Source organism: Podarcis gaigeae (assembly GCF_964106915.1).
Source record: "Podarcis gaigeae genome assembly, chromosome: 9".
Classification (NCBI taxonomy): domain Eukaryota; kingdom Metazoa; phylum Chordata; class Lepidosauria; order Squamata; family Lacertidae; genus Podarcis; species Podarcis gaigeae.
The window spans coordinates 48844949-48872344 of NC_139685.1; the positions used below are offsets into that span (position 1 = coordinate 48844949).

Here is a 27396-nt window from a genome sequence, read left to right on the forward strand (position 1 = left end):
GCACTTTGCCTACCTTATGCCTTCCACCTATCACCTTCTGCCTAGGCTAGTGTGAGCAGCAGGGCTACTGATGCAGCACTGACGCCTCCACTCTGTTAAACTGCAGTGCTCCCTAGCCAGGATTTGACTTGCAGTGTTGTATATTGAAGCTGTACGCAAGGTCTTTCTTGCATAGACCTAATACTAGTGAATCTGATAAAACTTGTGTGCATCCAGTTATTATTCCTATTCATTATTATCCTGCTATTGTACCTATAGGTAAAGGTAAGGTAAAGGACCTCTGGATGGTTAAGTCCAGTCAAAGGCAACTATGGTACCTATGCAGCAAAAGCACTACCCTCAATAAGTAAGAATGCAATCATAAACTCACTACTGTAGTTAAGTCCCATTGAACTTGGGGACTTAACATAAGAGGAGCCCTTCTAGAGCAGAACAGAGGTCTGACTGGTCCAGTGTCCTGTTCTCGCAGTGGCCAACGAAATTCCTATTGGAAACCTTCAAGAAGGACTTGGGTGCAATAGCATTTTCCCAACTTATCATCCCATCCCCATACAGAGGCATACTGTCTCAAACTGTGGAGGTAGAACATATCCATCGTGGTTAGTAGATATAGCCTTATTCTCCATAAAATTCTCTAATCCTGTTTTAAAACTATCAAAGTTAGTGTCTGCTTTTACATCTTGTGGGAGTGAGTTCCATGGTTTAACTCTGTGCTGAGTGAAGTACTTTCTGTTCAGACTCTTCCAATATTGAGTTTCATTGGACAACCCCCCCTTCTAGTAACATGCATGGGATTGTGATAATTTCCATTACATTTTTCTTATGCTTTGTAAATCTTTCACCCTTTCAAGTTCATGTTCATTTCCATCAAATGAACAGTAATAATGTATATAAAACAGAAATATGAAAAGAGGCAAAATGTTACTTCAACATCAAGATAAACATTCCTCCTTTTATAGAGCGAACACAGTGGCTGTTTCATAAAGACTAGCACTGTAGATCTGGTGAATATGCTGCATATGACAGCTTAATCAAATTGGTGCTGGAATATTAGCATCACAAAGTGAAACACTAAGCATTTGTTTTCAGGGAGTTTCAAAGGTGCTCTTGTTACATCATTGAAAAAGCTGTGATACTTCTGTTCTGTTTAAATTTCATTTATCTAACATGCTCAGAAAATGTTAATAGCCACCACAGGGAGCCAGGTGTTAACATATGAAAACACATTTATTCTTGGTCTACTGCAGCTTCTTAATATAGTTGCCTACTAGTGCTTTGCAATTCCAAAGCATGCCTAATCAACTCAGTACTGCTGATGAATGGGTTACAACAAATGAAAAACTGTTTTTTTCCCCACTGCCATCCATTACTACATCACTTTAACTTCTTCCCCTGCAATAACTCTTGCCCAGACATTCCTTTAAAATTTTCAACTTGGCAGATCTAGAAAGATAGTTTTCAGACCCAAAGGAAGCATCTACTTTTACTGTAATGTTAGGTTCCATATATTTTATATTTTTATGTAACCCTCCCTGGCATGTTTGGGAGAGGCAGTAAATAAATGAATAAAGTTTTACTGTAATTCTGAATTGACAAATACCTGACAAAATGTTCCCCAAAATGATAACTCTCATCTCAGTGACGTATCAATTACACCCTTAAGTGAGAGCTAACTAGGGCAGGAGAATGATAATATTCAGATTTTGGGAATACTTCTGGAGCCAGTATTGCGCCTTAAGGGTTTGGATACTGCTGTTGCCAGATGTGCTTTTACTCAGCTTCAGCTAGTGCAGCAAATGCAGTCTTCCCAGAATAAGACAGTTCTTGTCACTGCTGCACATGCTTTGGCTACATCATTGTTGAATTATTGAAATCCCCTCAATGTGGAGCTGCTTCCAAAGCATGTTTGGATGCTGCAGCCAGTCAAGAATACTGCTGTCAGTATTTCTGAGAATGTTATTCAGTATTACTCAATCTCCATTTTCTTCCAATATGTTGGTGCAGATAATGACCTTGAGAGCCATAAATGCATTGGCCTAGGGTAGAACTTGCTGAGATCTTGCCTGCTTGTTAAGATCATCTGGAGAGTCTCTGCTCTGCCTCCCACCTGTATCAGAAGCCTAAATTGATGGGTTTCCTAGAGTAACCCCTGGGTTCTAGGGCACCCTTCCCCAAGTGGCACTGCTGGAAGTATAGCCTTTTGAAAAACTGTTTAAACTGTCCTCTTTAAAAGTTTTATATGTTTTATAAATGACTTAGAAGGCACCAGTCGAACAGGAAAGGAACATACATGTGTTGAAATAAATTAAACATTTAAAAATATTGTTATTTAAATGACTAAATTAATGTTGCATGAAGTCAACATTAATGTACAAGAGTCAACATACATCAAAATCTACTTCCAAGATAATCAGTAGAACCCCAGTCCAACCAATTTGAAATCTGTCAAGTGAACTCTTATTTTAGGTAAATTGGTAGCAAAGATGAATAAGGTGACTCCAAATAATGTTTTACTATCTTCTTAGATTTTGGGTGGTGGAATTCAACAAACATGTTGGTAAATAAAATTTGGTGAACAAAACTACTTACCGTGCAAGCCAATGCATTATTAGTTGGAAGTGGTCCACTGTGTTTTATAAAACTTACTCTCAAATAAGTATGTATGGGTTGCAATAAACTTTTCTTTGTTGAATTCCTGTCTAAAGGTTTTTTCAAAAGGTGCATTCTTTTATAATAATAAAGGAAAGGGAATTCACAGTGAAAAGTGATTAAAACTGTGATCTATAAACTATATTGCATCTTAAGTTATATGTTGTCAAAATAAATGTTGTCTTCATAAGGTCTGGAAGCAAATGTGTTAGGAGAGAATATTTCTAGTTGAATTTCATAACTTAAACTATCAGTCCTGCAAATTAAGGGATTCATTTGTTTCAGATCAAAGGCTAAATGATGTGCCCCAGCAACTTCAGACAGAGAATCTAACAAGAACTACCGTTGAACAGGTAAATTTATTTCCTGGTGTTTACGTTGCAGTAAGCCACCAAAATGATGCGCTGTAGAAAGATGTTGTAAAGGTTACTATTTTTTAGACCTCTCTACAAATCCAAGTTTTCATATATTATTGCATATATTATTGACACTATAACATGGAGGCGCTTTAAATTTTGTTTGCAGTTAGAAGCTACCCAGTTCTTTTTATATAGGAACTTTTTATACCAGAAGTTTTCAACCTTTGAGCACACGGCTCCCTTGACCAACTACCTTCTTTCTGCGGTCCCTTGCCTGCAGAACTGGCAGCCTCTCACCCGTTTTCGAACATACTCCCTTGTGGAGTGTTCATTCAGCCTCCTTTCCTCTCCCCTTGCCTTGGGAGTCCTATGGGCAACCAATGCTGTCTTTCCTCGTCTCTGAGCTGCCACCCCTTGCCCCAAAGAGAGATGCTTCCTCACAGTGCCCCACAGGAGTCTGGGAAGAGGATGCTCCCAACCTTAGTGACCCAACTGAGACTGGCCAAAGTTGAATGAGGCCAGCACCTTACCTTGGGAGGCAGCAGTGGGTGCTGCCGGGCCTGCATGGCGGAAAGGCTCTTCTTCAGCACCAGGCACTCAGCTCCCAGGCAGGCATTGCACACAGCAAGCACAAAAAAGGTACCTGCCTGCCTGCTTGGCAGGCACTTGTCTGCCCGTTCCCAACAACAAGGTTTGACAAACTGGTTGTCTGGGCTCTATTGCCTGCTTGGTTGCTTGCTTACTCTGAGGCTGCCTTAACTCCTGGCACCCAGCACCCCCCTGGCCAGCCCCAGAGGCACTATTTGCCTGCATAGCATGTAACCAGACATGCTGCAACGAACAGCCATTCAAGACACTTGGAGGCAGAGATGCGAGAGGGCATCCAAGGAGGGAGGGAAGGAATGAGGCATGGAGGGTAGGGTTGCCCACAACACCCCTGAGCATCATTAAAGGCACCCCGGGTGCCATGCCACACTGGCTGAAAACCATTGTTTTATACAGTACTAATTTTTAGAATATTGCCCATAAATACATATCTGCAGAATTGTGGATTAAAATAACAGAATCCATACAATAGACATGAATGGGCTTTGGATTCATACACTTGCTTCTCTTAGCCTTTTATCCCCCTCACCCACCCTGATTCCTTCCTTATTGTCTTAGTTGGACCAAACCATACCTTGTCATGATCTCTGAATTGTAGTTTCTCTGTTATTGTGCAAGCCTCCTTTAATGACTTTTATTCATAAAGGTAGCTTATAAATATTTTACGTAATACAAAATTGCTGTATGACTTTATTTATGAACTGCCTTGAGATGGTATTTTGCCTTGTGAAGTAGTGAGTGTGTATATACATGTGTGTATAATAATGCATATTATATTATATCATATTTCTAAACTCTAAAAGGCCTTTTTGTAATTGTTTTGAGGTTGACTGGGGAAATACTGAAAAGTAAGACCTTTTAATAACCATATATTGATCAGATGCTACTACAAATTTAAAAGCTTTACTGATGCTTCCAGGTTATAACTTTATAGATCAACAATAATTGCTAATCCACAGTTTTTCTAAAACAAAACAAATTCATAGTACAACAAGAGGCTGGCTCTCACTTATAGTGAGTAGTGTGCCACAGATTTGTAATACTATAGAAACTAATATGTTTACATGGGCTTAGATGATAACATTTCACCCTGTTCTAGTTTCTAATCATAAGGTGGTATGTGAATCATCATTTGGAACACTACTAGTCATTTTAGATGGAGACTTTCTTTCTGCTGTGGAAAAAGATTGTTTATCTCCAGAAGAACTGAAATGACACATAACATTTTAATGTAAAAGCAGAATATGGAATTAAACATCAGTGCATATGGAATGGATAGGCCAAAACATGAAGATTTTAGAAAATTAAATATGCTTCACTTTTTAAATATATGTGGTAATATGTAACAGTATTAAAAGGAAATAGTTTCATTTCAGAAGAATTCCTTAGGAGGTAACAATGAAATGGAGCCTGAACTGATGAATCGAAGGTAAAGGTTTTTTAATGTTATAATTAAATTTAAAGTACTACCGTGTTTCAAGTGTGGTTTGATTATTTGGCTTGTTTTCTGTCAGCCACTTTTTAAATGTTATTTTAAAGCTTGGAAATATAGAATAAAAAGGGAAACAATAATGTATTTTTTTCTTTCTCAGCTTGATCGGTATTTGAAAGGAAGTCTCTGTGTATGCTGATAGTGCTCTATGGTGCTTTACCTTTTTTAAAAAACAACAACACCGTGTTATGCCTCATTAATATTTGGTGCTGACCCATTTTAGCACTGGTTCAAAAGAGGAAAAAATGGTATATAGAAATGAGAGAATTATTGGATGCCAGGATCCAGGTTTGGGGCAAGTACTCTTTGGTGAGAGAAGCCCAGCAGAGATTTAAAGTCACAAAATATGCAGCAAAGCATGGAAATATAGGCTGTTAGACCTTTAAAATATGTCCTTGTGAATTCCTTCCAAAGTTCCTTCCAAAGTTCCCCTCTTCCCCCAGCATAGGAAAAGGCCACATGTTTGGTAAGTTAAAAAATTACTTACAAACCCTCCAAATGTCAGGTTCATGTGCTTTTCAATAAATCTGTCAGAAAAGTTGCAGAAGCAGTAAAACATGGCTTAGTTATTGTGGTGAAAGTCCTAAATTAATGGTTTGAAGCTCAAGAGTGGCTTTGCGCTTCTCTGATTGACTGGGGTACAACAGTAGGCTTTATTAGCTTCCTTCCAAGGTTAGCTTCCTCTAGCTAAACCTGGCAGGATAGCTTATGGTATTAACCCATTTGTGACTTAAGCATGCTGGTTATCCCCACAATATCAAGAAGCAAGTCCAGTTGAACTTGGTGAAATATACTCATGAATAAACATGTTTAGGAGCATGCTGTGCAACTTGAGGTTAATTGGCTTTCTTTGATGGTAGTGATGCCATTAGCTGTGTTTGGAGAACCCATGGCTCTTAAACAGGGTCAAAATACCACAAGTGTCTCATGCCTTAGGAATTACAATGGGAAACCATAGCAAGTCTGAGTATCCAAGCTCTTGAATAGGCAGTAGACCAGTCCTTTCACTCTTCCTATATCTATTTGCACACTTGTGTGAATGTTGCATGGAATTTTCACTGGATATAAATTTTTCTAAGGTTACCATTTTGGATGCAGTAAAGCTTCCACTGAAAGGCAGGCCATCCTTTTATGAAAATAGATTTTTCTTTACACCAAACAAGGCTCAGTGTGATTCATCCCCCTCTATTGACAAGCACTTTGCTGAGGAAATGGGAAGGATTGTGTTGTGTATCAAGCCACAGATCACCTCCTTTAAACTAACTGAATGCTCAGTCAGTGTTACCAATGTCTTTATTTTGTATATTTTTACTTCCACGTTAGACTGTCTCCTCTAGCTGTTGATTATGATGGACATCTGAAGGAAATGAATGAACAGCTGAGGTACTGTCAGGTATGAATCATACACACTAGTGTGCAAATGTTTTTCTGTTGTTCTTCACACAAGCATATTAAGATCAAATTTTAAGACATAGTAGCATGTGCAGTTGAAATCTACTCGGAGTAGACCAGTTGAATAGTGAATAAATTTGAGTATGTCTGTCATTGAATACCCATTATGACTAATATTGTCAATACTAAAAACAGTTTTTGTTCTAAGTTATAAAATGTTATAATTCTTTTTTTCCTGTAGCTGAACTAGCAAAAAGTATTTTATATTCCGTTTTGTCATTGATGTTTGTGTATCTACATGGTGTGTGTGAGATTTAATTTTAGTGTGTCTAATCTAACAGTTTTGTGACACCTATTCAAAAATGAATGCTTACTGTTATTTATTGCTTTTTTAGGTGCAGATGAGGGAATTGCGACTAAAACTTGAACATGTTACCAAGGAAAATGAAAGGTCGATGCACTGAGTGGCGTATTTTTTGTTGTTGTTCATTTATTTTTAGATTTCTATACTGTCCTTCATCCAAAATTCACAGGGCAGTTTACAGTATATAGACACAAAAATACATAACATAGTAGCAAACAAAAACAGTAACCCCTCCACAGTTTAAAAGGCCATAGATTGTTTAATCAGCCAGAGGCCCGGCATAAGAGAAATGTGGTGTAAAAAGATACGTAATGAGGGTGCCAGGCAAGCCTCCCAGGCGAGCCTCCACAAGTGGGAAGTCACTGTGTCGCTCAGATTTTGAGCGCAGGGTCCAGGTTGGTTCATATGGGGCGAAGCAGTCCTTGAGGTACTGCAGTCCTGAGCCTTTTAAGGCTTTATGGGTCAAAACCAGCACTTTGCATTGAGTCTGGAAACTAATTGGCAGCCAGTGCGGTCAGGCCAGTATAAGCGTTGTATATATGTCTTGTCCTGATGAGCAATCTGACCGCTGAATTCTGCACCAGCTGAAGCTTCCAAACCATCTTCAGAGGCAGCCCTGTGTATAATGCATTGCAGTAATCTAACCTAGAGGTTACAAGAGCATAGATAACAGAAGTTAGATAACTATCCCTGTCCAGATGGGGTGCAACTGGACCACCAGCTGCACCGTGCCTATGAGGGGAACATGGTGGTGACTCTGGACATTAGCCAGGCCCTTCATGTGAGTCATCCCAGCTGTGGTGGATGTCACCTGGCCCTCCTCATGGCGCAGGAGCAGGCAGGCTTAATGCCTCGACCGGTGCCTAGCAGCTGACTTAGATCTACTTACTTTAATCAAACTTGCTCTCAAGTAACTATGTATAGGATTACAATCTGAACACTCCTCTCCTCTTTTTGCTATCAATGTCTCTTTCTACCCTGATTTCATGCTGCCAGATGCATTTTCAGAGTGAGCATTCCTATTGCTAGTATCATTTTCAACCACCAAGCTTATTATTTAGAAATACTTAAGTGCAAGCAAAATATTATATGGATATTATTAGTATATTTCTAACCCTGGTCACATATCTATAATACTGCTCATACACAACTGTTTACACTTTTCTTTCATAACAAAAATATATGCGTGTCAGAGGTTTACCTAGGGGACCTGGAGTACTTGATGTATGTTAACTTAGTGACATTTATTTATTATTAAAGTTGTATCCCTCCCTTCCTCTCAAAGTACCCCAGGCCTCCAAATTTTCAAGTAACAATTCCATGCTGAATTTTAGGTGCAGTGTACTTTCTTTTTCTGTAGGAATCAGTCTTTTTTCCCATTCTTGTCCCTCCAGCAACAACAGAGAGCCTGGTTTTTGGAGGCCCTAAGAGCCCAGTATTGCCTTGATGAAAGATCAGATCTGGCAAGGGAAGGGGAAAGGGTCTCATTTTTTGAAGTAGAGACATCCCTAAAGGACAGACCAAGAACAAGGAGAGACATCCCTGGGAATTCACAACATTGAATTCCTCCCACTATTTTCCACAAGAAACTTAAATTGTGTCTTATGGCTATAGCATGTGTTTCTAACGTCCTCTTTGCAGAATTTTTCACAGCAGCAGCCACTTGTCTTCAGCTTGTCAGTTTCTTCATTGCACAGCAAGAACTATTAAATTCCTCAGAAAATTCCTGCTGTTCACATGGAACACTTTGGCGCTGTGCCAGGATATGGTCATAAGGGATCTACAGATACCGCTTCTCTTAGCGTTTGTTTCTCTTGTGTATATCCTGTAAAAAGATTTCAGTGTGCTTATAGCTTCCAGAATAATTCAATACATTGTTATAAACTTGAGAAGTGTTTATTTTCCAGCTGATGGTTCATTTGCATCAAATCGGCTTTGATTACTATTTTAAAATAAATTGCTTGTCTATATATTTGTAACCTAGATTGCATGAAGAATTGAAAGAGGCTGTTGAAAAGCAGTTGGAGGCTCTTCAAGCTGGTCCTACCTCAGGGGATGGTACATTCATGGATGAAAATATAATAAGAAACCTTCAAGACCAGTTACAACTAGCAAATAAAGTGAGTGGATTCAAACGTCTAGACTGCCTTGGTTCCTTGACTCTTTCGTATGTAGTTTTAAAGTATATTTCCTCAGAATTGGCCCTTCCCCTCCTTTTACTTTGTTTTTATTTTTGGTGAAGGTAGCATGCGCTTCTCAAAGTAAAATTTTGTCAGGATTTTTAAGCTTGCTTTTAATTTCAGGATTTTATCTTATTGGTAATCTGTGAAGCTCTAAGGTCTGTTGAAGATGATATAATAAGTTCTGGTGTATTGAATGAAGTGTTGGATTAGGACCTGCGGAACCAGGGATCAAATCCCCACCCAGCTTACTGGGTGACCTTGGGGCAGTCGCTCACTCTCAGCCTAACCCATTTCAGTGTTGTTATGAGGGTAAAATGGGAAAGAATAGAACTGTGTATATCACCTTGAACCCCTTGAAGGAAAGGTGGGAATTAATTAATTAATCTTCACATTTGAATTCCATTTTTTGCGGCTAGGTTGCAATTGAATAGAATTGCCTACTGTTTAAATATATAGCATATAGGAAACATGTAAGTAATAAGTACCATCGCTTTGGGAGGCAAGTGGGAATATATTTCAGTATCTGCATAATGCACAGTGGCTTTGTAGAAAAATAACAATCTCACTTTCAGTTTTCTGAATCATAAGCACTAAGCAGAAACAAAGTTTCTCATATACTATATTTGCTTTTATTTTTGTAGGAAAAGGAACATGCAGTAGAACTTTGGCAGACAGTATCACAGGAGTTGGAGCGACTTCAGCAGATATATCATGCACACATGACAGAAGCACAGATTCATATTGCTGAAAGTCAAAAACAAAAAGTAATCCAGTTTATTGTAATAGCTATGTATTAAAATTTGATTAAAACTTCAGTCCTCTTTTATGGTGGGGGTGAGACTCCATGGTACTTGCTCTGCCACAACCAAAGCCATACCAGGTCCTTCTGGCTGGGATGGGAAGTGGGGAGATAGAATTTTGTTCTCTTTGTCCCAGTTGGAGGGACATGCTAGCTATGTGGCTGTTGTAAATTCAGACTCAATCCATTGACATGTCGGGAAACTAGGTGGCTTTGGGTCCTTGTTCATGGTCTGTCCCCATCATGCCCATCCCATGTAACATCCTGTTTCAGACCATCCAGTGAATGGTGCGTCTATTCCAGCCGACTTTTCTGTCAGGATTTGGGGGGCATAAGTGCTGTCCTGAGGGCAGAGCTTTTGTCCTTTGGCAAAGCAGCTCTTTAATTGTTTCCATAAGCTCTTCATTTGGTTCTTAACTGACTTTTGGATTGCTTTTGTAAAAGCAAAAACATGATTGTTTCTCGTTTCCTTGAGATTTCAGAGATTGTCTTCAGAATGTGACATCAGTGAATTCTGAAGGTCTAAAAACTATAAGGCATATTAGAAAAGGAGACACTTACTATGGCTTCAAAGCTCCTTATTTTGAAACCCATCTATGGATTTTCAGGGGTTAATTGCAGGGTTACCTCCCTTTAACTTACACAGCTTTTATACATAGGACCCATTACTACCACACACACACACACATGCAACTATTGGTTCTGGTGCAAATACCTCACATCTGGTTGCAGAATGTTCAACCACAGCTTGGCATTGACTGATTACTTTGTGTGTACATTTTTCCATTTCTTTCACACACACAAAACAATAGGGACTGAAATACACCATTATTGCTTTTTCTGCTGCTGTTATTTCTTTTGAAATATCTGGCTAACCATCAAAGAGAGAATTCTGGACAACAGCCAGTGGTAATGTATACAATATAGTAATAGTACTTAAATGTTTAAAATGTTAAGCTTGAGCATTTATTTTTATGTTGATGATAAATTCTTTAGATTATAATTACATGCTCTGCATCTTCTTTTTAGGATCAATTGACAAGCTTTCAGCAACTAACAAAGCAACTGCATTTCAACAACGAAAAAACAGAGTCAGTAAGTGAAACACTGAACATTATAATAACATCTTGAAACTGTTGTAGCTTAACTCATATGAATGTCCATTAAAAAGGGGGAAATATTTAAAACAAATGCAAATAGCTCCAAAGCAGATTCTAGGCACTTCTTATCTGTGTATATTATAAACCCTACCTTATTTTTTTAACGACTATGCCATATTTACTACTTGATTTTTAACCTGTTTTAATTTATTTGTTGGATAACATACTTGGCCCTTGCTCTGGAAATTAGGTCAGATTTGCGTCACCATGAAGAAGCAAGCCTCTGTCTGTGAAACCACACTTATTTCCTTTTATTCCCTAGAGTTTTTTATTATCATTCAAAATAATGATTTACAATTTTCTGTTTCCTCTACTTCTCTTCTTCACTTTTTGTGTCAACTCTGTTAGAGGGTAGTGAAAATGATTAGTGTTTGTAAAAGAGAGCATGAACACTGCGTAGGGTACAAAGTTGTTTTATATATGATATGAAAACGCAGTACGCCGTAAGTTGACAATACAATAAAAAAGGCAAATGATATAAATAGCTACATTTAAGAGAGAATTAACAGGTTTAAATGGAAAGTGGAGAACTTGTGAAGAAGACAGTCAAGTTGGGAAATTATGAAAGACTTAAACATTTTAGAGTCAACTGTAAGCAAAGAGTAATTTTTTGGAAAGCAATTTTTTACTGATTGGAGTACATATCTGTAACCAGAACTTTTAAAACTTTCTGCTACAGGTCTTGTTATCAAAGAAAAATATATCCACCATACTATGTTTACTGATTATTATTATTATTATTTTGTTCTTTGGAATGTATTAAAAGACTTTTCCATTCTTGTAGCTTAATCAGGTATTTAAGAAGACTGTAACAGAACAGAATGTAGAACTGGACCAGCTACGGAAGCAACAGAGGTATAAATGAGATTTCTGAAACTTACTTTTATTTCATGAGCCCTAGTAGCTTGTTCTAGCTTGTTCATTAAACCCATCTAACGTCACAGAAACAGCAAACTATGTGACAGTGGTTCATATCCAGAGGCGACTTTTGAATGAGCAAAAAGTTTTTGTTCAGTGAAAAATTCATTAATTCTAGTCCAGTGCGCTCCATGCACTACACATCCCTTCTTGTCCCTAACTCTTTTGAGGGGTTGCAGTGGGGAATCTGAAAATAAAGACCTTGCCTGGGAATAGTGAAAGTTCCTTCTGCTTATGCGATCACATATTCTAAGTACCATTCCACTATGGTTAAATTGTAGTGGTTGTGTATATTTTTGATTCTTAATCAACTGGACTTCTCTGCTGCCCTTGCCCTCTGCAGAGAGGTGGGACTAATTCGGATGGTCCGCCCCCGCCACTTAATGGATCCAAATGGTTTCCAGAGAGTGATAGGAGTTGCTTTATCCCATGTTGATGGCCTTTCAGCTGATTTGCTGGTGGCCTGCTGGAATGCGGAGTTAACCAGGGCTGTTGACTGTCTGGCTCCGAAGCGCCCTCTCCGATTGCATGGAGCCCAGACAGCCCCGTGGCTTTCTTCAGAGCTGAGGGTGAGGAAACAATCGCTGAGAAGGCTAGGGTGCCAGTGGCAGAAAACTCATTCTGAATCAGCAAAAATCATGTCCACTTCTCTTACATTAGCATGTACCTTTCCTGAACCAAAAGCCATTTGATGAGCAGAATGGCAGCACTGGATTTTGCACAATGGGATTATTACCTTTTTTTTTTTTTGCGTCACCATGAAGAAGCAAGTAAATACTTGCATAAATAACTGATTGCCACAGCCTTAGGGGCTTCTTTTTGTATAAGTAGCAGTGGATGAGCATGAATAAATATTTTAAATACTTTAATGTACAGTGGAACCTCGGGTTACAGACGCTTCAGGTTACAGACTTCACTAACCCAGAAATAGTACCTCAGGTTAAGAACTGTGTTTCAGGATGAGAACAGAAATTGTGTGGCGGCGGTGCAGTGGCAGCGGGAGGCCCCATTAGCTAAAGTGGCACCTCAGGACTTCCGGAGGCGGCACGTCCGGCAATGGCTGCCCTCTTCTAACTGCGAAGAGGGAGCTCCGCAGAAACGTGTCGTCCGCTATGGCGCAGCGGAGACCCACATCGGAAAACCACAGGCAGCGAAAGCCTGTGGCTGTGGGACTCGGCGGGCACCAGGAGCGCCCCCCGAAACGTAGAAGGGACCCCGTAAGAGGTCCCGGAACGTGGAAGGGTTGGCGCGGTGCTGTGAGTCAATCGCTCTTTCTGTGGAGTGAAGCCGCGTAGCTGCTGTCGGTGAGCGCTGTCCTCTTTTCCTGGAAACATTCGGCTTGAAACCAACAACTCGTGTGTAAGAAAAGAAATAAAGATTTGGAGGATAAATTTTTGCTAATTCGGCTAAAAGCGAGAGACGAAACCAGGAAGTCCGTCTCTTGCCACTGCTTAAGATTTAAAGCAAAGACTTTGATGTTTGGAGCCTTTGAAGAGGTGTTAAAAGACAATCAACCCTTGCATCTATTCAAGTTGCTCTAGGACTTAACCCCTTAAAAGCCTTATTTCAAAATATGAACTGTGTTTTACCTGCTCTGCTGGATTTACAAATTGACAAAGAATCCCAGGCAGTCGGACTGCCTAGATAACAGAACTGTCAGATTGCAAGATTTTGACACTTTGTTGCTGGAGTTATTACTAGCTGAGCTTTAGTGGAACTGTTACATTGAATTGCTATATCCTGCACTTATTGAGACATTGTTTTATTTTGAGACCAACTCTGCCAAACACAACTAACTGAAGGTCTTTTGGAAATTAAAGGCTGTTTGGACATTGCTTTTAAAGTATTGAAGTTTGGAAAAATTTAAATAATTGATATTAGTAACTTGACTTCTTCCCTACAATATAAGTGGGCTCCCTCTAGAGGACTTTGGATTTACAACCATATGTGACTTTCCTTTTGGTTTCCTTTCCTCCTACTTGGTTGTTTACTTTATGGGCTTGTGGATTCTCATGGGAACATATTCAATTTGACCTTGACTAGCAGACAGAATTGGAATGAGCGGCACTGGGAGACAAACAAGAGTGGCTAGAGGAGGAAAAATGCAAACAACTTTGATTTACTTTCACAGCCGCGCAGATCATCTGTTCCTGATGTTTTGGAACTAGAAGAAAGTGAGCATCTGCTGGGAGAAGATATGGCATCAGGTGGATCTGCTTCAGTATTAGACAGAATACTTGAAAAATTGGAGGGCTTAGACAAAAAAGTGGATGAACAAACGGCAAAGATTGATCAGACCAGAGATTGTGTCAACAAGTTAACTGAACAAGTTACTTTGAACGCTCAAGCAATTGGCAATTTATCTGAATCCACTGTAGAAAATCGGAAACTGGCAGAGGAAGCCATTCAGAAAACTGCGGCACTGGAGCAGGAGGTAAGACCACTGCATAAGCAGGTTGGGGAACAACAGGCCTATCTGTCTATGATCGAACTTCAGGCCCGGGAAAATAACTTAAAATTGAGGTTTATACCAGAACTTGAACCCGAACAAGGGAACTTAATTGAGTTTTTGACAAAAGAATTTTCCAAGTGGTGGCCTTTGGAGGAGGAAAAAGACTTTAAAATTGTGACTGATTTTAGACTTGGGAAATTTACAAGGAAGGACAAGCCCAGAGACTGTTTGATTACCTTGAGATCCAAGGAGGAAAGGGACAAAATACTAGTACTACACTACAGAAAGTCACTTGAAATTTTGGACAAAAGAGCAGAGATTTACAAGGATATTCCCAAACAACTTTTGGACCTTAGATCCACCTACCTTGAAGTAGTAAGGCTGTTGAGGAGCAACTTAATTATCTTTAGGTGGGAATTTCCACAAGGACTATCTTTTACGTTCAGAGGGAAGAAGGTGAAATTTAAAACAGCTGAAGACAGAGTTAAATTCTTGAATACCTACGGAGAGGACCTTCAGAAAGGGATTGAAAGACCTTCAGGGGCTGGACCACAGTCTCTACCTACACCTACACCTGTGGGGTCTGAAGACCAGGACAAAAAGATACCACCACCAGGACAATAACAGATTTGACCAGGATGTCTCTGCAACTTCTGAGCTGGAACATAAATGGCGCCAACATCCCGGAGAAAAGGAGAAGGATATTTCACATTTTGAAAAAAGAACAATTGGACATTATTTGTTTACAAGAAACACACGTGACTAGGCTACATAGAAAAGTGTTAATAAATAAAAGATTAGGCCAAGAATTTATCTCTTCGGATCGAGTAAAGAAAAGAGGTGTGGTGATATATGCAAAAGAGAGCCTGTCACCAAAATTTCTATTTAAAGATGAACAAGGACGAATTCTGGCAATTGAGATCCAGACTCAAGGAGAAAGGTTTCTGATATTAGGAATTTACGCGCCAAATGAGGGAAAATCGGAATTTTATAAGAAGCTGCATGAGATAATGCTGGACTATCTGAACTATGATAACATCATTATGATGGGAGATATGAACGGGGTGGTATCAACCAACATGGACAAATCGCACAGCCAAAACGTAACAAAAGAAGGCAGACTACCCAAAACATTTTTTGAATTGACTGACAACATGGACTTGATTGACATCTGGAGAACAAAGAACCCTCTAGGAAGAGAAGGGACATTCTTTTCTGAAGCCCAACTGACATGGACAAGAATCGACCAAATTTGGACAACTAGAGGCCTGGCACCCAAGATAAAAAAAGTGGAAATCTGCCCAAAGACCTGCTCCGACCATAACGCCGTAAAGATGGATATGAGACTAACCCCAACCGGATCCTTTAGATGGAGGATGAATGACAATTTGTTTAGAGATCAGGAGATTATTAAAAAGGCCCAAAAAACTTTGAAGGATTACTTTGAGATAAACCTGAACACCACGGTGGAAAAAAGAACTGTCTGGGACGCAAATAAGGCGGTAATGAGGGGGTTTCTGATACAACAGAACACTAGAAAGAAAAAAGCACAGAATGAGAAAAAAGACAAGATTTTGGAGAAAATTAAAGAAGGTGAGAAGAAGTTAAGATCGAGACCGAAATCAAAGGAGATTTTAAGAGAAATTAAACATTACCAAGCACAATATTCAAAATTGATAAATCAGGAAGTGGAATGGAAAGTTAAGTTAATGAAACAAAGATCCTTTGAATCGGCAAATAAATGTGGAAAGCTGCTAGCATGGCAGCTGAAAAAGAGACAAAAATTGAATACGGTAACAAACTTATAAATTGAAGGAAGAAACATCCAGAACCCAGTGGAGATCAGAAAGTGTTTTCAGAGATATTTCAAACAATTATATACACAAGGGCCGCAAAACGAATCGGAGATAGAACAATTTTTAAAGAAGAATGGTTTACCAAGGTTGTCTCTGCGAAATAGAACAATTCTGAACTATAAAATAACACAACAAGAGATGGAAGAAGCCATTCAGAACATGCAACTAGGCAAATCTCCAGGGCCAGACGGACTCACCTCCAAATATTATAAGACATTGAAAGACTATCTGATACATCCATTAATGGAGGTTTGCAATGAAATTATGGAAGGGAAGAAGGCACCAGAGTCGTGGAAAGAGGCTTTCATCACATTGATACCCAAACTAGAAACTGAAAAGACACAACTTAAGAACTACCGCCCCATCTCCCTCCTGAATGTGGATTATAAAATATTTGCAGACATTTTAGCAAGTAGACTTAAAAAAGTGTTAAATGAAGTGATTCATAAGGACCAAGCAGGCTTTCTCCCAGGTAGACATTTGTTTGCTAATACAAGGAACATTATTGATATTTTGGAACTCTTGCAAACAAATATCAATACAAAAGCAGTCCTGATATTTATAGATGCGGAGAAGGCCTTTGACAATATTTCTTGGAAGTTTATGAAGAAAAACTTGGAAGGAATGGGAGTGGGGCGGGGGTTTGAGAATGGGATAGAGGCAATTTATTCGGAGCAAAAGGCAAAACTGATAGTGAACAATGTGGTGACGGAAGAGTTTAAAATTGAAAAAGGAACACGACAAGGATGTCCTATTTCCCCCCTGTTATTTATATCAGTCCTGGAAGTGCTTTTAAATATGATCAGAGGAGACCGGTTGGTGGAAGGTATTCAGGTCAGAGCCAAACAGTATAAACTCAAAGCATTTGCAGATGACCTAGTATTGACCTTACAGGAGCCAGAGCCTAGTACCAAAAGGGCATTGCAACTGATTTATGAGTTTGGTCGGGTGGCGGGATTTAAACTTAATAAGCAAAAAAACAAGGTTTTGGGGGAAAAATTGACCTCTTTAGAATCAGAAAGGTTTCAGAAAGAGACAGAATTAAATGTGGTTAAAAAAGTAAAATACCTAGGGGTAAACATAACAGCGAAGAACATGAATTTATTTAAAGATAACTGAAAAATGTTGGTCTGAAATTAAAAGGGATCTAGAAGTTTGGTCAAGACTGAAACTTTCCTTGTCAGGACGTATTGCTGCTATTAAGATGAATGTATTGCCAAAAATGCTGTTTTTGTTTCAAACTTTGCAGATTGTGGATAAAATGGAGTGTTTTGGGAGGTGGCAGAGAGATATCTCTAAATTTGTCTGGCAGGGCAAAAAGCCCAGAATTAAGTTTAAGATATTAACTGATGTTAAAGAAAGAGGGGGCTTCGCCCTGCCAGACTTAAAGTTGTATTATGAATCAGCAGCTTTCTGCTGGTTGAAAGATTGGCTGCTTCTTGAAAACACTGATGTTTTAGATTTGGAAGGATTTAACAATGCTTTTGGATGGCATGCATATCTGTGATATGACAAGGTTAAAATACATAAGGCTTTCAAGAACCATGTTGTCAGAAAAGCAGTGTTCAATGTCTGGACAAAATATAAAGAATTATTGGAAAATAAGATCCCAAGGTGGTTATCACCAATGGAAGCTAAGGCCCCGAAAAGACTCAATATGGAGGCCAAATGGCCGAAATATTGGGAAATAATAGAAAAAGATGGAGACAACTGGAGGTTGTAGAGTTTGGAGAAACTAAAGGGGAAAGTGCGAGATTGGTTACATTATGCTCAGATCAAAGAAGCTTTTAAGGCAGATAAAAAGTTAGGATTCCAGGTGGAAAAATCGAAGTTAGAAACAGAACTGTTAGAACCCAGCTCTAAGATACTTTCAAGAATGTATAACTTGCTGCTAAAATGGAACACACAGGATGAAACGGTCAAATCAGCTATGATAAAATGGGCACAGGACATAGGGTACAACATTATGTTTGCTGACTGGGAAAAGTTATGGACCACAGGTCTGAGATTTACGGCATGTAATGCCTTGAAAGAAAACATTATGAAAATGATATACAGGTGGTACATGACTCCAGTCAAGCTTGCAAAGATATACCATTTTCCGATAATAAATGTTGGAAGTGTAAAGAAGCTGAAGGAACATTCTTTCACCTCTGGTGGACTTGTCCTAGAGTGAAGGCTTTCTGGGAAACGATATATAATGAGCTGAAAAAGGTATTTAAGTATACCTTCCCTAAGAAACCAGAGGCCTTTCTTTTAGGCATTGTCGGCCAGAGTGTGCAAAAGAAGGATCGAACTTTTTTAATGTATGCTACAACAGCAGCAGTTAAGAACTTTGTTTCAGGATGAGAACAGAAATTGTGTGGCGGCGGTGCAGTGGCAGCGGGAGGCCCCATTAGCTAAAGTGGCACCTCAGGTTAAGAACAGTTTCAGGTTAAGAACGGACCTCCAGAATGAATTGAGTTCCAAACCCAAGGAACCACTGTAATGGTCCTGTCCATGCAACAGAACTAAGCACAGAAACATAGCAGTTTACTGCATATCAGATTAAAGTTTTTAGCTATAAGTGGAAGTGTAGCTGTGTAAGCAAAAGTAGTAGATTGGTTGAGTGGATGTTTTCCCTATTGCCTCATTGCTGTGTCCTGCTATTCTGTGCTGCTGTTTCCCCCCTCATATTTCTGTTTTTTTTAATTTTACGTTATTTTTTTAACCTGCCCTGGGACCATCTGGTGAGGGATCTCTTCTGAGGAAAATATGTACCTACATACCAGATTCTGTTAAGTCCTATGTAGATATGAAGATGTTTGCCTAATATCAATGGGCAGGGAGTTCCAGAGAGTAGGTGCTGCTACACTGAAATATCAGTTCCTTACAAGTGAGGAATACTTTTAAAAGTGCCAGTTCCACAGATCAAAGGAGTCAAATGGGTATATATGGATAAGATGATACTTGAAGTAAGCTGGTCCAGAGCTGTTAAAGACTTTATATTCTAATAACACTTTAAATTTGCCCCAATAATGAATCAGCAGCTAGCCCAGGTCTTGAAAGCCACAAAGATTGTATCTAAAGCCTCCAACAGAGAAGCAGAAACACGGCTGCAGTCTCTTGCTCTTAGAAAAGGGTGTTTATCAGGGTGACCAAGATTGGCTTAGTCTCAGGCTTTACTCTAACCCTAAACGGAGAGTAAAATATGTAGAGAAAATATTTTAATTATTCAGGTGTGAGCAATAAGTATCTGCTGAAAGCCACAGATTGCAGTAGCACCTGCTGATGGAAATGTCTACTTCACTTCGTAATTCCCTGTACAGTTTTGTTAGAGCGTATGTCTTATTTCATATAGAGATGGTGTTATTGCTGAAAAGTGCTTCGCAGAAGTTTCATAAGAAAATAAGAAGGGCCCTGTTGGATCAGATCAAAGCTTTATCTGGTTAATACGACCCTTTCCCACAGTGACCAGTTAGATGGTTTTTGGAAGCCCACAAGCAGGACTTGGAGGGCAGTAGTTCTTTTTTGCTGTTCTTCCCCAATGACCCTTAAGAGGCGTAAGATTTTTGGTCCTGGGGTGGTATACAGCTCTCATGACTAGCTTTCACTGATAGATTTATCCTTCATTAATTTGTCTTATCCCCTTGTAAAGCCATCAGAGTTGGTGGCCACATTTGTGAAAGCGAATGCCATAGTTTGAGTACGTTCTGTGCACTGCAGCTGTTAAAACGTGTATGGGCTCAGTATCTGAAAAATCTCCATGCACATACCACGTTATCTTTGGATCCATGCTGCTTTCGTTGAGACACTGAGGTCAGCTCCTTTCAGACAGTTTGGCACCCACATAGAGACCTGGCTGCATGAAAGCGGTTTTAGCAGTAATCTTGCCACTGATTCACAGATAAAGCAGATGGAGGAGATACAAAATAGACAAACATGCATTTTTTTTGGTCCAATGTAAATGTTTTCAGTATGGGAAAATATTGTTTGATTATACAGTTTAGTTAAGATGAAATAAGTAATTGTGATTACCGTATTTTTCGCACCATAGGACGCACTTTTTCCCCTCCAAAAATGAAGGGGAAATGTGTGTGCGTCCTATGGTGTGAATTCTGGCTTTCGCTGAAGCTGGAGAGCGAGAGGGGTCGGTGCGCACCGACCCCTCTCGCTCTCCAGGCTTCAGGAGAGCCCCACCGCCAGCCCCACAAGCTCGAGGGACAGCAGGGAGGCGGAACACCGCCATCCCGCTGTCTCCCGACTTGGCTAGAAGGCTGGCGGGGGGGGAGAAGCCTGCTCCTCCCCATCGCCAGCCCCGCAAACTCGGGAGACAGCGGGAGAGGCGTAGCGCGCCCTTCCCGCTGTCCCCCGACTTGGCTAGAAGGCTGGCGGGGGGGGGAGAAGCCTGCTCCTCCCCGTCGCCAGCCCCGCAAACTCGGGAGACAGCGGGAGAGGCGCAGCACGCCCTCCCACTGTCTCCCGACATAGTTTGGAGGCTGGCGGAGGGCTTCCTCCTCCCCCAGCCCCGCAAGCTCCCAGAGCGATGCCAAAGCTGCGCGCAGCTTCGGCATGGCTCTGGGTCCCGTTCTGGGGGAGGGGGAAGCTTGGGCTTCCCCCGCCCCAGCCCCGCGTCTCCAGCCGGGAGACGGTCGCGGGGGGCTGCTTTAGCCCCGCGCGCGCTCTCCGGGCTGGAGAGGTGACGCTCGGCTATGGAGGCTCCTGCCATATGCGCGCGTCACCTCTCCAGCCGGCAGAGCACGCACGGGGCTAAAGCAGCCCCCCGCGACCCTCTCCCGGCTGGATAGGTGACGCGCGCCTATGGCCGCTGCTCCCTGACCTGCTCTTTGGGGCTGGTGGTGGGCTTCCCCCGCCAGCCCCAAAGGGCAGGTCGAAAGGAACCTGAAGCCTGGAGAGCTCCAGGCTTCCAAGGTAGCCGCCTGAACGTACCTTAAACGGCACCTTGTTTTAGAGCGGGAAAACAAAAGGGGGAAAATTCTCCCACTCTCTGCGCAGCGCTTCCTGCCGCTTCGCTGAAGGGGCGCTGGGCAGAGAGCAGAAGAATTTTTTTCCCTTGTTCTCCCCCCTCTAAAACAAGGTGCGTCCTATGGTGCGAAAAATACGGTAGTAACTCTAATCTGCTTTTTTACAATAAAGTAAAAAAATTGAGTGTTTATTTTTACATGTAGGCAATCCAAGTTGGACTTGAGAACAGCAGCTACTAAGGTTGATGAAATGACCAGACTGATTGAGAATCTTCAGGCCCAGGTAGATAGAAAGGTATGTCATGCTACTTCTGATTTCAAACACAAGGCATTAATCAGACTTTGGTTAGTTGGCTCCTGTTTTTTAAAAAAATTCAAGCGAAGCTCTGATAATTTCTGAATGACTTCTGTGGCTTCCAGGAAGAAGAGCTGCTTGCTGCTCAGGAAAGAGAGGAAGCATCAGACAAACACTTGCATCAGTTGCAATCTAGCATAAAAGAACTGGAGAAAAGGTAGAACATTAATTGATATAAGGAATGTGTGTTTGTTTGATTCTCTGGACCATAAGGAGGAGCATTGAGAAATTCAAATTCTTTTTTGTTGTCGTTGCTTAAGCCATTACAGATATGTTATTTCATTGAATATAGCTTATCAGACTTATAACTAGGCTTGTTACTAACTACTTTTCTATGTATTGGATATAAAAGTACACTTCCATTGGTAGACGGCGTCTTCTTCTCACAGAAGGGTTGTTTACTCCTTTCCTAACCAGTGCCTTCTGGTGTTCTGGACTTCAATTTCCATCATCCCTCACTGTTGACTTGGGTTGATAGGAGGTGTAGTCCAAAACAACTAGGAGGCCACAAAATTGAGGACGGCTGTGTGTGAGTATTAGAGTAGGTAATATAAAACTACATCCAACGATATTCTTGCAAAAGTTTGGGAACTGCTGTAGAACATGCTTCTTAACATGGATGGACACCTGTGATTATTTTCCTTCCATTCCTTGGTGGCAAGTGTATGTTTGAACATTGCCTCTGAAGTTAATCTCTGTTTCTACAGTGGTGCCCCGCAAGACGAACGCCTCGCAAAACGAAAAACTCGCAAGACGAAAGAGTTTTCCGTTTTTGAGTCGTTCCGCAAGACAAATTTCCCTATGGGCTTGCTTCGCAAGAAGAAAGCCCATAGGGAAATCTCCGGGGACCTCTTTTAAATGCTGGCGGTGGGGAGCAAAGCCTTTCGCCCCCCTCCGGCCTTCAGAAGAGGTCCAGGAAGGCTGGCGGTGGGGAAAAAAGCCCTTGCCCCCCCCCAGTCTTCAGAAGAGGTCGGGGGACAGACTGTCCCCGGACCTGGTCTGAAGGCGGTTTCCATAGGAACGCATTGATTGATTTTCAATGCATTCCTATGGGAAACCGTGCTTCGCAAGACGAAAAACTCGCAAGACGAAAAAACTTGCGGAACGAATTAATTTCGTCTTGCGAGGCACCACTGTACTTGATGCGTTAAAGAGAGGTATTGGAAAGGTTTAAGCTATATTGCAAAAACTATAGATCCAGTCCACAAATTCATGCATACCTGCCAACCACATTGCTGGTTCTATTGAATTTGACAGAAACTCACCACCAGTTGCTAAAGGAGAAGATGGCATTGCTCCAGTCCATACTGAAAGAGGCAATCAATGTTAAATCCCAATCCAATCTAGAAAGTTCATTATGCATGCACCCCTGGTTGCTAGATGCAGGATTTTATACCAGGTATTGTCTTTTTGCATGCACTGATTGTATCCACAAAGCAATCCACATGCTAAATTTTAATTTTTAATCTGATCCTTGTCACTGTAGGGGAGTGTTAAGCTGGTGTTGTGGATGTGTTTCTAGGCACACTTGCGTGGAAATGAGTTGAATTTAAATCAATAGAATGGTAATGGTTGCTTTAATCCTAGAGCAACATCATACAGATCTTGGGAGGTCATTCTTAATAGTTTCTTAGAGTTTTGTCCTTCATTTGTTGTTGTTGCCATCTCTTAACTGGCTCCATCATACAAATTGACAAATTGCTTTTTCCATTTGAATGTGTGAAAAGGGTTTATGTGCTGGGAATTGCTGTCAATAAAAGCAGAATGCTTTTAATAAGTGCATCTCCATGTACAGGCTTGGGTCTTCAGGAATGGGACTAATTTATACCAGGCACTGGGCATTAGGCTTGGAATATCCTCCATTTAATGGACATGGGTGGCACTGTGGGTTAAACCACAGAGCCTAGGACTTGCCGATCAGAAGGTCGGCAGTTCAAATCCCCGCGACAGGGTGAGCTCCCGTTGTTCGGTCCCTGCTCCTTCCAACCTAGCAGTTCGAAAGCACGTCAAAGTGTAAATAGATAAATAGGTACTGCTCCGGTGGGAAGGTAAACAGCATTTCCGTGTGCTGCTCTGGTTCGCCAGAAGCGGTTTAGTCATGCTGGCCACATGACTCGGAAGCTGTACGCCGGCTCCCTCAGCCAATAAAGCGAGATGAGCGCCGCAACCCCAGAGTTGGTCACGACTGGACCTAATGGTCAGGGGTCCCCTTACCTTTACCTTTATCCTCCATTTAGAATTGAGTAGTATGCTTATTGGTGAATTAAAAGCTGTTTCTACATCTCTGGTGGGACATTATATATAAGACATCACAGGAAGCTTGGTGCTAAGTCGTAATTCAGGTAACCATCCAAACCACCAGAAAAGAGCCTCTAGGCCATAGTTTGGAGGATTATTTTAAATGAGTTCAAATTAACAAATGATTGTATGTCATCAGTGAGCAAACCAGAATTCAAAACCACAACTGGGATGTGCATCAAAATGTTGTAATTTGGAGTACTCCCATTTCCAGGATACTCTGTTCTATTCTCTCTCCCATCCTTAGTTTCTGGAGTCCCTGCCCCATCTCCCAAGTCAGTCAGAATTCTGTGGCCACTAAAGTTAAAGGACCCCTGGATGGTTAAGTCCAGTCAAAAGCGACTGTGGGGTGCGATGCTCACCTTGCTATCAGGCCAAGGAAGCCAGTGTTTGTCTACAGACATCTTTCTTCGACTTGTCGATCTTTTGAAAGAATTATCAAGGGCAGTTCCACATGCTGTTATAGCAATAGTTAAGGTTGCATAGATGTACATATCAGTCATGAGATCTGAATTTGAAAGAGCTTGTCACTTTGCCAGGAAAAATTGCTGAACTTCTGAAAACTAACCTTCAGAATCACTTCGAGATAGTGAAATGTGGCAAATGAAAATTCATATAACCTTGTCCTCTCTAGATTACAAGAGCTGACAATTGAATGTAGTTTCAATCCTAGATTTAGCTTCAATCAGTTAAGTGGTCCTTGTTCTGATATGCAGGCTTTGTGTAGCTGCCGAAGATTTAAAAGAGCTAAGAACAGAAAAAACAAACCTAGAAAAACAAATCCAAGAGCTGACTGTGAAGTGCACTGTTATAGAAAGGGAGAAGAATGATGCTATGGAAGAGGCTTGTAAGAACATCCAACTCTTAGAAGAAGCTAATCTGCAAAAGAGTCAGGTAAACAAAGCACCAAGGGACCAATTCTCCATATCTGAATATTCACTCAGGTTCTTTTTCTGAAATAGCTGGAATAAATCAGAACATGAGTGAGAGGCTACAATTTTGAACAGCCACCTGTTCAAAAAGGGACCTTCTTAAAGCCACCTCACACGTTCAATTATGTCTGAATAATGTAAATATTTCTGACCAGTAGTCACATACTTTAAGCATTATAATGCAAATTGTGTCTTTTGTAATATTATCATTTTTTACAGTCTTCATCATGCACTTTCAGGAAAAGTGACTTCCATCAGACACAGTACGCATTTCAGAAGTGCTTCGGCATCGCTCTGGCTCCCGTTCTGGGGGCTGGGGACGGGGGAAGCTCGGGCTTCCCCCGCCCCCAGCCCCGCAAGCTCCCAGAGCGAAGCCAAAGCTGTGCGCAGCTTCGGCATCTCTCTGGGACCCGTTCTGGGGGCTGGGAAATATAATTTTTTTTCCTTTACCCCCCCCCCCAATCTAGGTGCGTCCTATAGGGCGAAAAATACGGTAGCCTGAAAATTCAGGTATGCCAAATTCATTTTTTCTTACAATCTAAGTGTATGTGGAACTCTCTCTTTGTGTTGTCACTATATTAGAAATCCAAAAGTTAGCTCATGGTGTAAAAAATCCATAGTATACAGTTAACTTAGGAGTGATGCACAAGTAGAAATATGAAATATACTAAAACTCATTGGAAAAGTGCATTTTAGAGTTCATTAATTTTCTGTTCACTAGAACACCACAGTCTTGTAACTGTTTAATTTTTTGAATTGTTACCTGGTTGTCCTCAACAGGAAATACACTTAGTTTTTTAAGGACTATTCATTTCATTTCCCATTTAGGCAATGATATGTGCAAAACAAAAAGAAGAGGAGATTGAAAATATGAAGGAAGCATTTTCTCATCTGCTTCAAGATGCTGCTTCAAGTACTAGAAAGGAAGTGAGTTGTGCTTAAAACTTTATTTATTGGAGAAAACATTTATAGAAAGTCTTCCATATAAAACTGCAAAGCAATTTATGGGAAGAATTTATTAATTTAATTTAATTTATATACCATCCGTCATCTGAGGATCACAGCATTTTTTAAAAATACATAGCATAGCAACAAACAACAGAAGACAGACAATAAAATGCTAAAATACACAAATACTAAGATGTCCATAATTTCAAACAAACCCAGTACTCAAAATCAGTGCTCAGACATACCCCCACAAATTGGTGTGTTCTAACCAAACAGTGGAACACCAATACTCCAGGTGGCTGCCTGCAGTAATCTCTAGGGGAATGTTGTTACACGTCATAGGGGCAAGTGCAGAGGACCAGCCTTGATTTGGCAGTAAATAGGTGGGAGTTTGCAAAAGGAGATTTGCTCTCAAATAGAATGGACCTAAGCTGTTCAGGGCCTATCTTGCATGTTAATTGTGATATATTTTATCTTCTCTGGGTGTTTGATTAACTGTATTGTTCTAGCTTGTTTATTTATATTTATGTTATTGTAATCAGGCTAGGAATCAGTTGACAAGATGAGCAAGCAGCAATTTAATTAAATTTAATTCTTCTTGTTTATTCTAATGGTGCATTGTATGACTGGAAAAACTAACCATTGCATACTAAACAATACATATATATATATTTAAAGGTAGAAAATGAAAAGAAAAGGTGCAATATTCAGATATCCCGATTAGCAGAAGAAATTGATGCACTCCAGAAGGTATGTCTTAGGTTGTACTGGAATTGTTCTTTGTCTTTAAACTTTTTGGGGGTAAACGTAAATTGTATCATGAATTCAATCTTTCTGCTGTGTCACATACATTGGGAGAAGGAAAATTCTAAAAGCAAAATTCAGCCACAGTTGTGCATAGCATATATCCCATGGATTTCATCAATAGTGATGGGAAAGCAGCTCAGATCCCACTGAAATAAATTAAGCTTAAAAGTGCTTTTGTTTTTGACTGGATTGCTGTCAAATTATTATTAAAATGAAACATCAGTCTTCATTAAAAAAATTCAGCAATAGTAATAGTTGGTCACCATTTATGCTTTTGTTTCTGAATCTGACTAAATGGTGCAGAACTTTTATCTTTTTCAAAATGCTAGAACAAGTCTTAAAGTCTCAACAATATTTGAGGATTTTGGTGTATTCTTATCAAAGTACTACATATGTGAACATTTTATTTTGTTACCAAGTTTTCATGCAAGCTCTCTTTATTCACATGGTAGTAAAGATTTTTGAGGAAAAAGGTAAAATGAAGGTTCTCTCTGCTCATCAGAGCTTCTACTTGTGCTTTTGAGGAGGTTCAGCAAAAGATGAAAAAGATAAAAGGAGTGTTGTTTGTGGTGGGGGCAGGGAAACTATATCTGTACTTGTATGCAAGGTCATGTTAAAATATAGGTGTCTCCCTGACTGGGGATTCTGAGGTAAACAGGGATTAGGGGTTCAACAGGGGAACACGACAGAAAGAGTCATTTAAGGTATAAAAAGAGATAAAGGAGTGAGGGAAAATGCTTAATTCTCCCTTTGCCCCCATCCTCCCTTCAACTTTGCAATTTTTGGTGGAATATCCCCCCATCCCTTTCAATTTTTTTGTTCTAGCATTGTATTTTATTTTGCTTATTTTCTTACCTACTTA

General features: G+C 40.4%; 1 protein-coding gene across 5 annotated transcripts in view; it reads left to right on the plus strand.

Annotated features, from left to right (window-relative positions):
- The window catches only part of SCLT1 (sodium channel and clathrin linker 1), a 46316-nt gene that overhangs the window by 2605 nt on the left and 16315 nt on the right, over window positions 1-27396 (plus strand). For 3 of the 5 annotated variants that reach the window (XM_083755698.1, XM_083755697.1, XM_083755699.1), the window contains exons 3-15: window positions 2935-3002; window positions 4991-5043; window positions 6430-6499; window positions 6894-6949; window positions 8847-8982; window positions 9687-9809; window positions 10874-10939; window positions 11789-11859; window positions 21399-21489; window positions 21615-21706; window positions 24564-24741; window positions 25608-25706; window positions 26406-26477. In XM_083755698.1, the coding sequence (XP_083611824.1) occupies window positions 2935-3002; window positions 4991-5043; window positions 6430-6499; window positions 6894-6949; window positions 8847-8982; window positions 9687-9809; window positions 10874-10939; window positions 11789-11859; window positions 21399-21489; window positions 21615-21706; window positions 24564-24741; window positions 25608-25706; window positions 26406-26477 (1175 nt within the window). Of the gene's footprint in view, window positions 1-2934; window positions 3003-4979; window positions 5044-6429; window positions 6500-6893; window positions 6950-8846; window positions 8983-9686; window positions 9810-10873; window positions 10940-11788; window positions 11860-21398; window positions 21490-21614; window positions 21707-24563; window positions 24742-25607; window positions 25707-26405; window positions 26478-27396 lie in introns of those variants that run through there. The other 2 variants (XM_083755700.1, XM_083755701.1) reach the window with 2 other exon arrangements.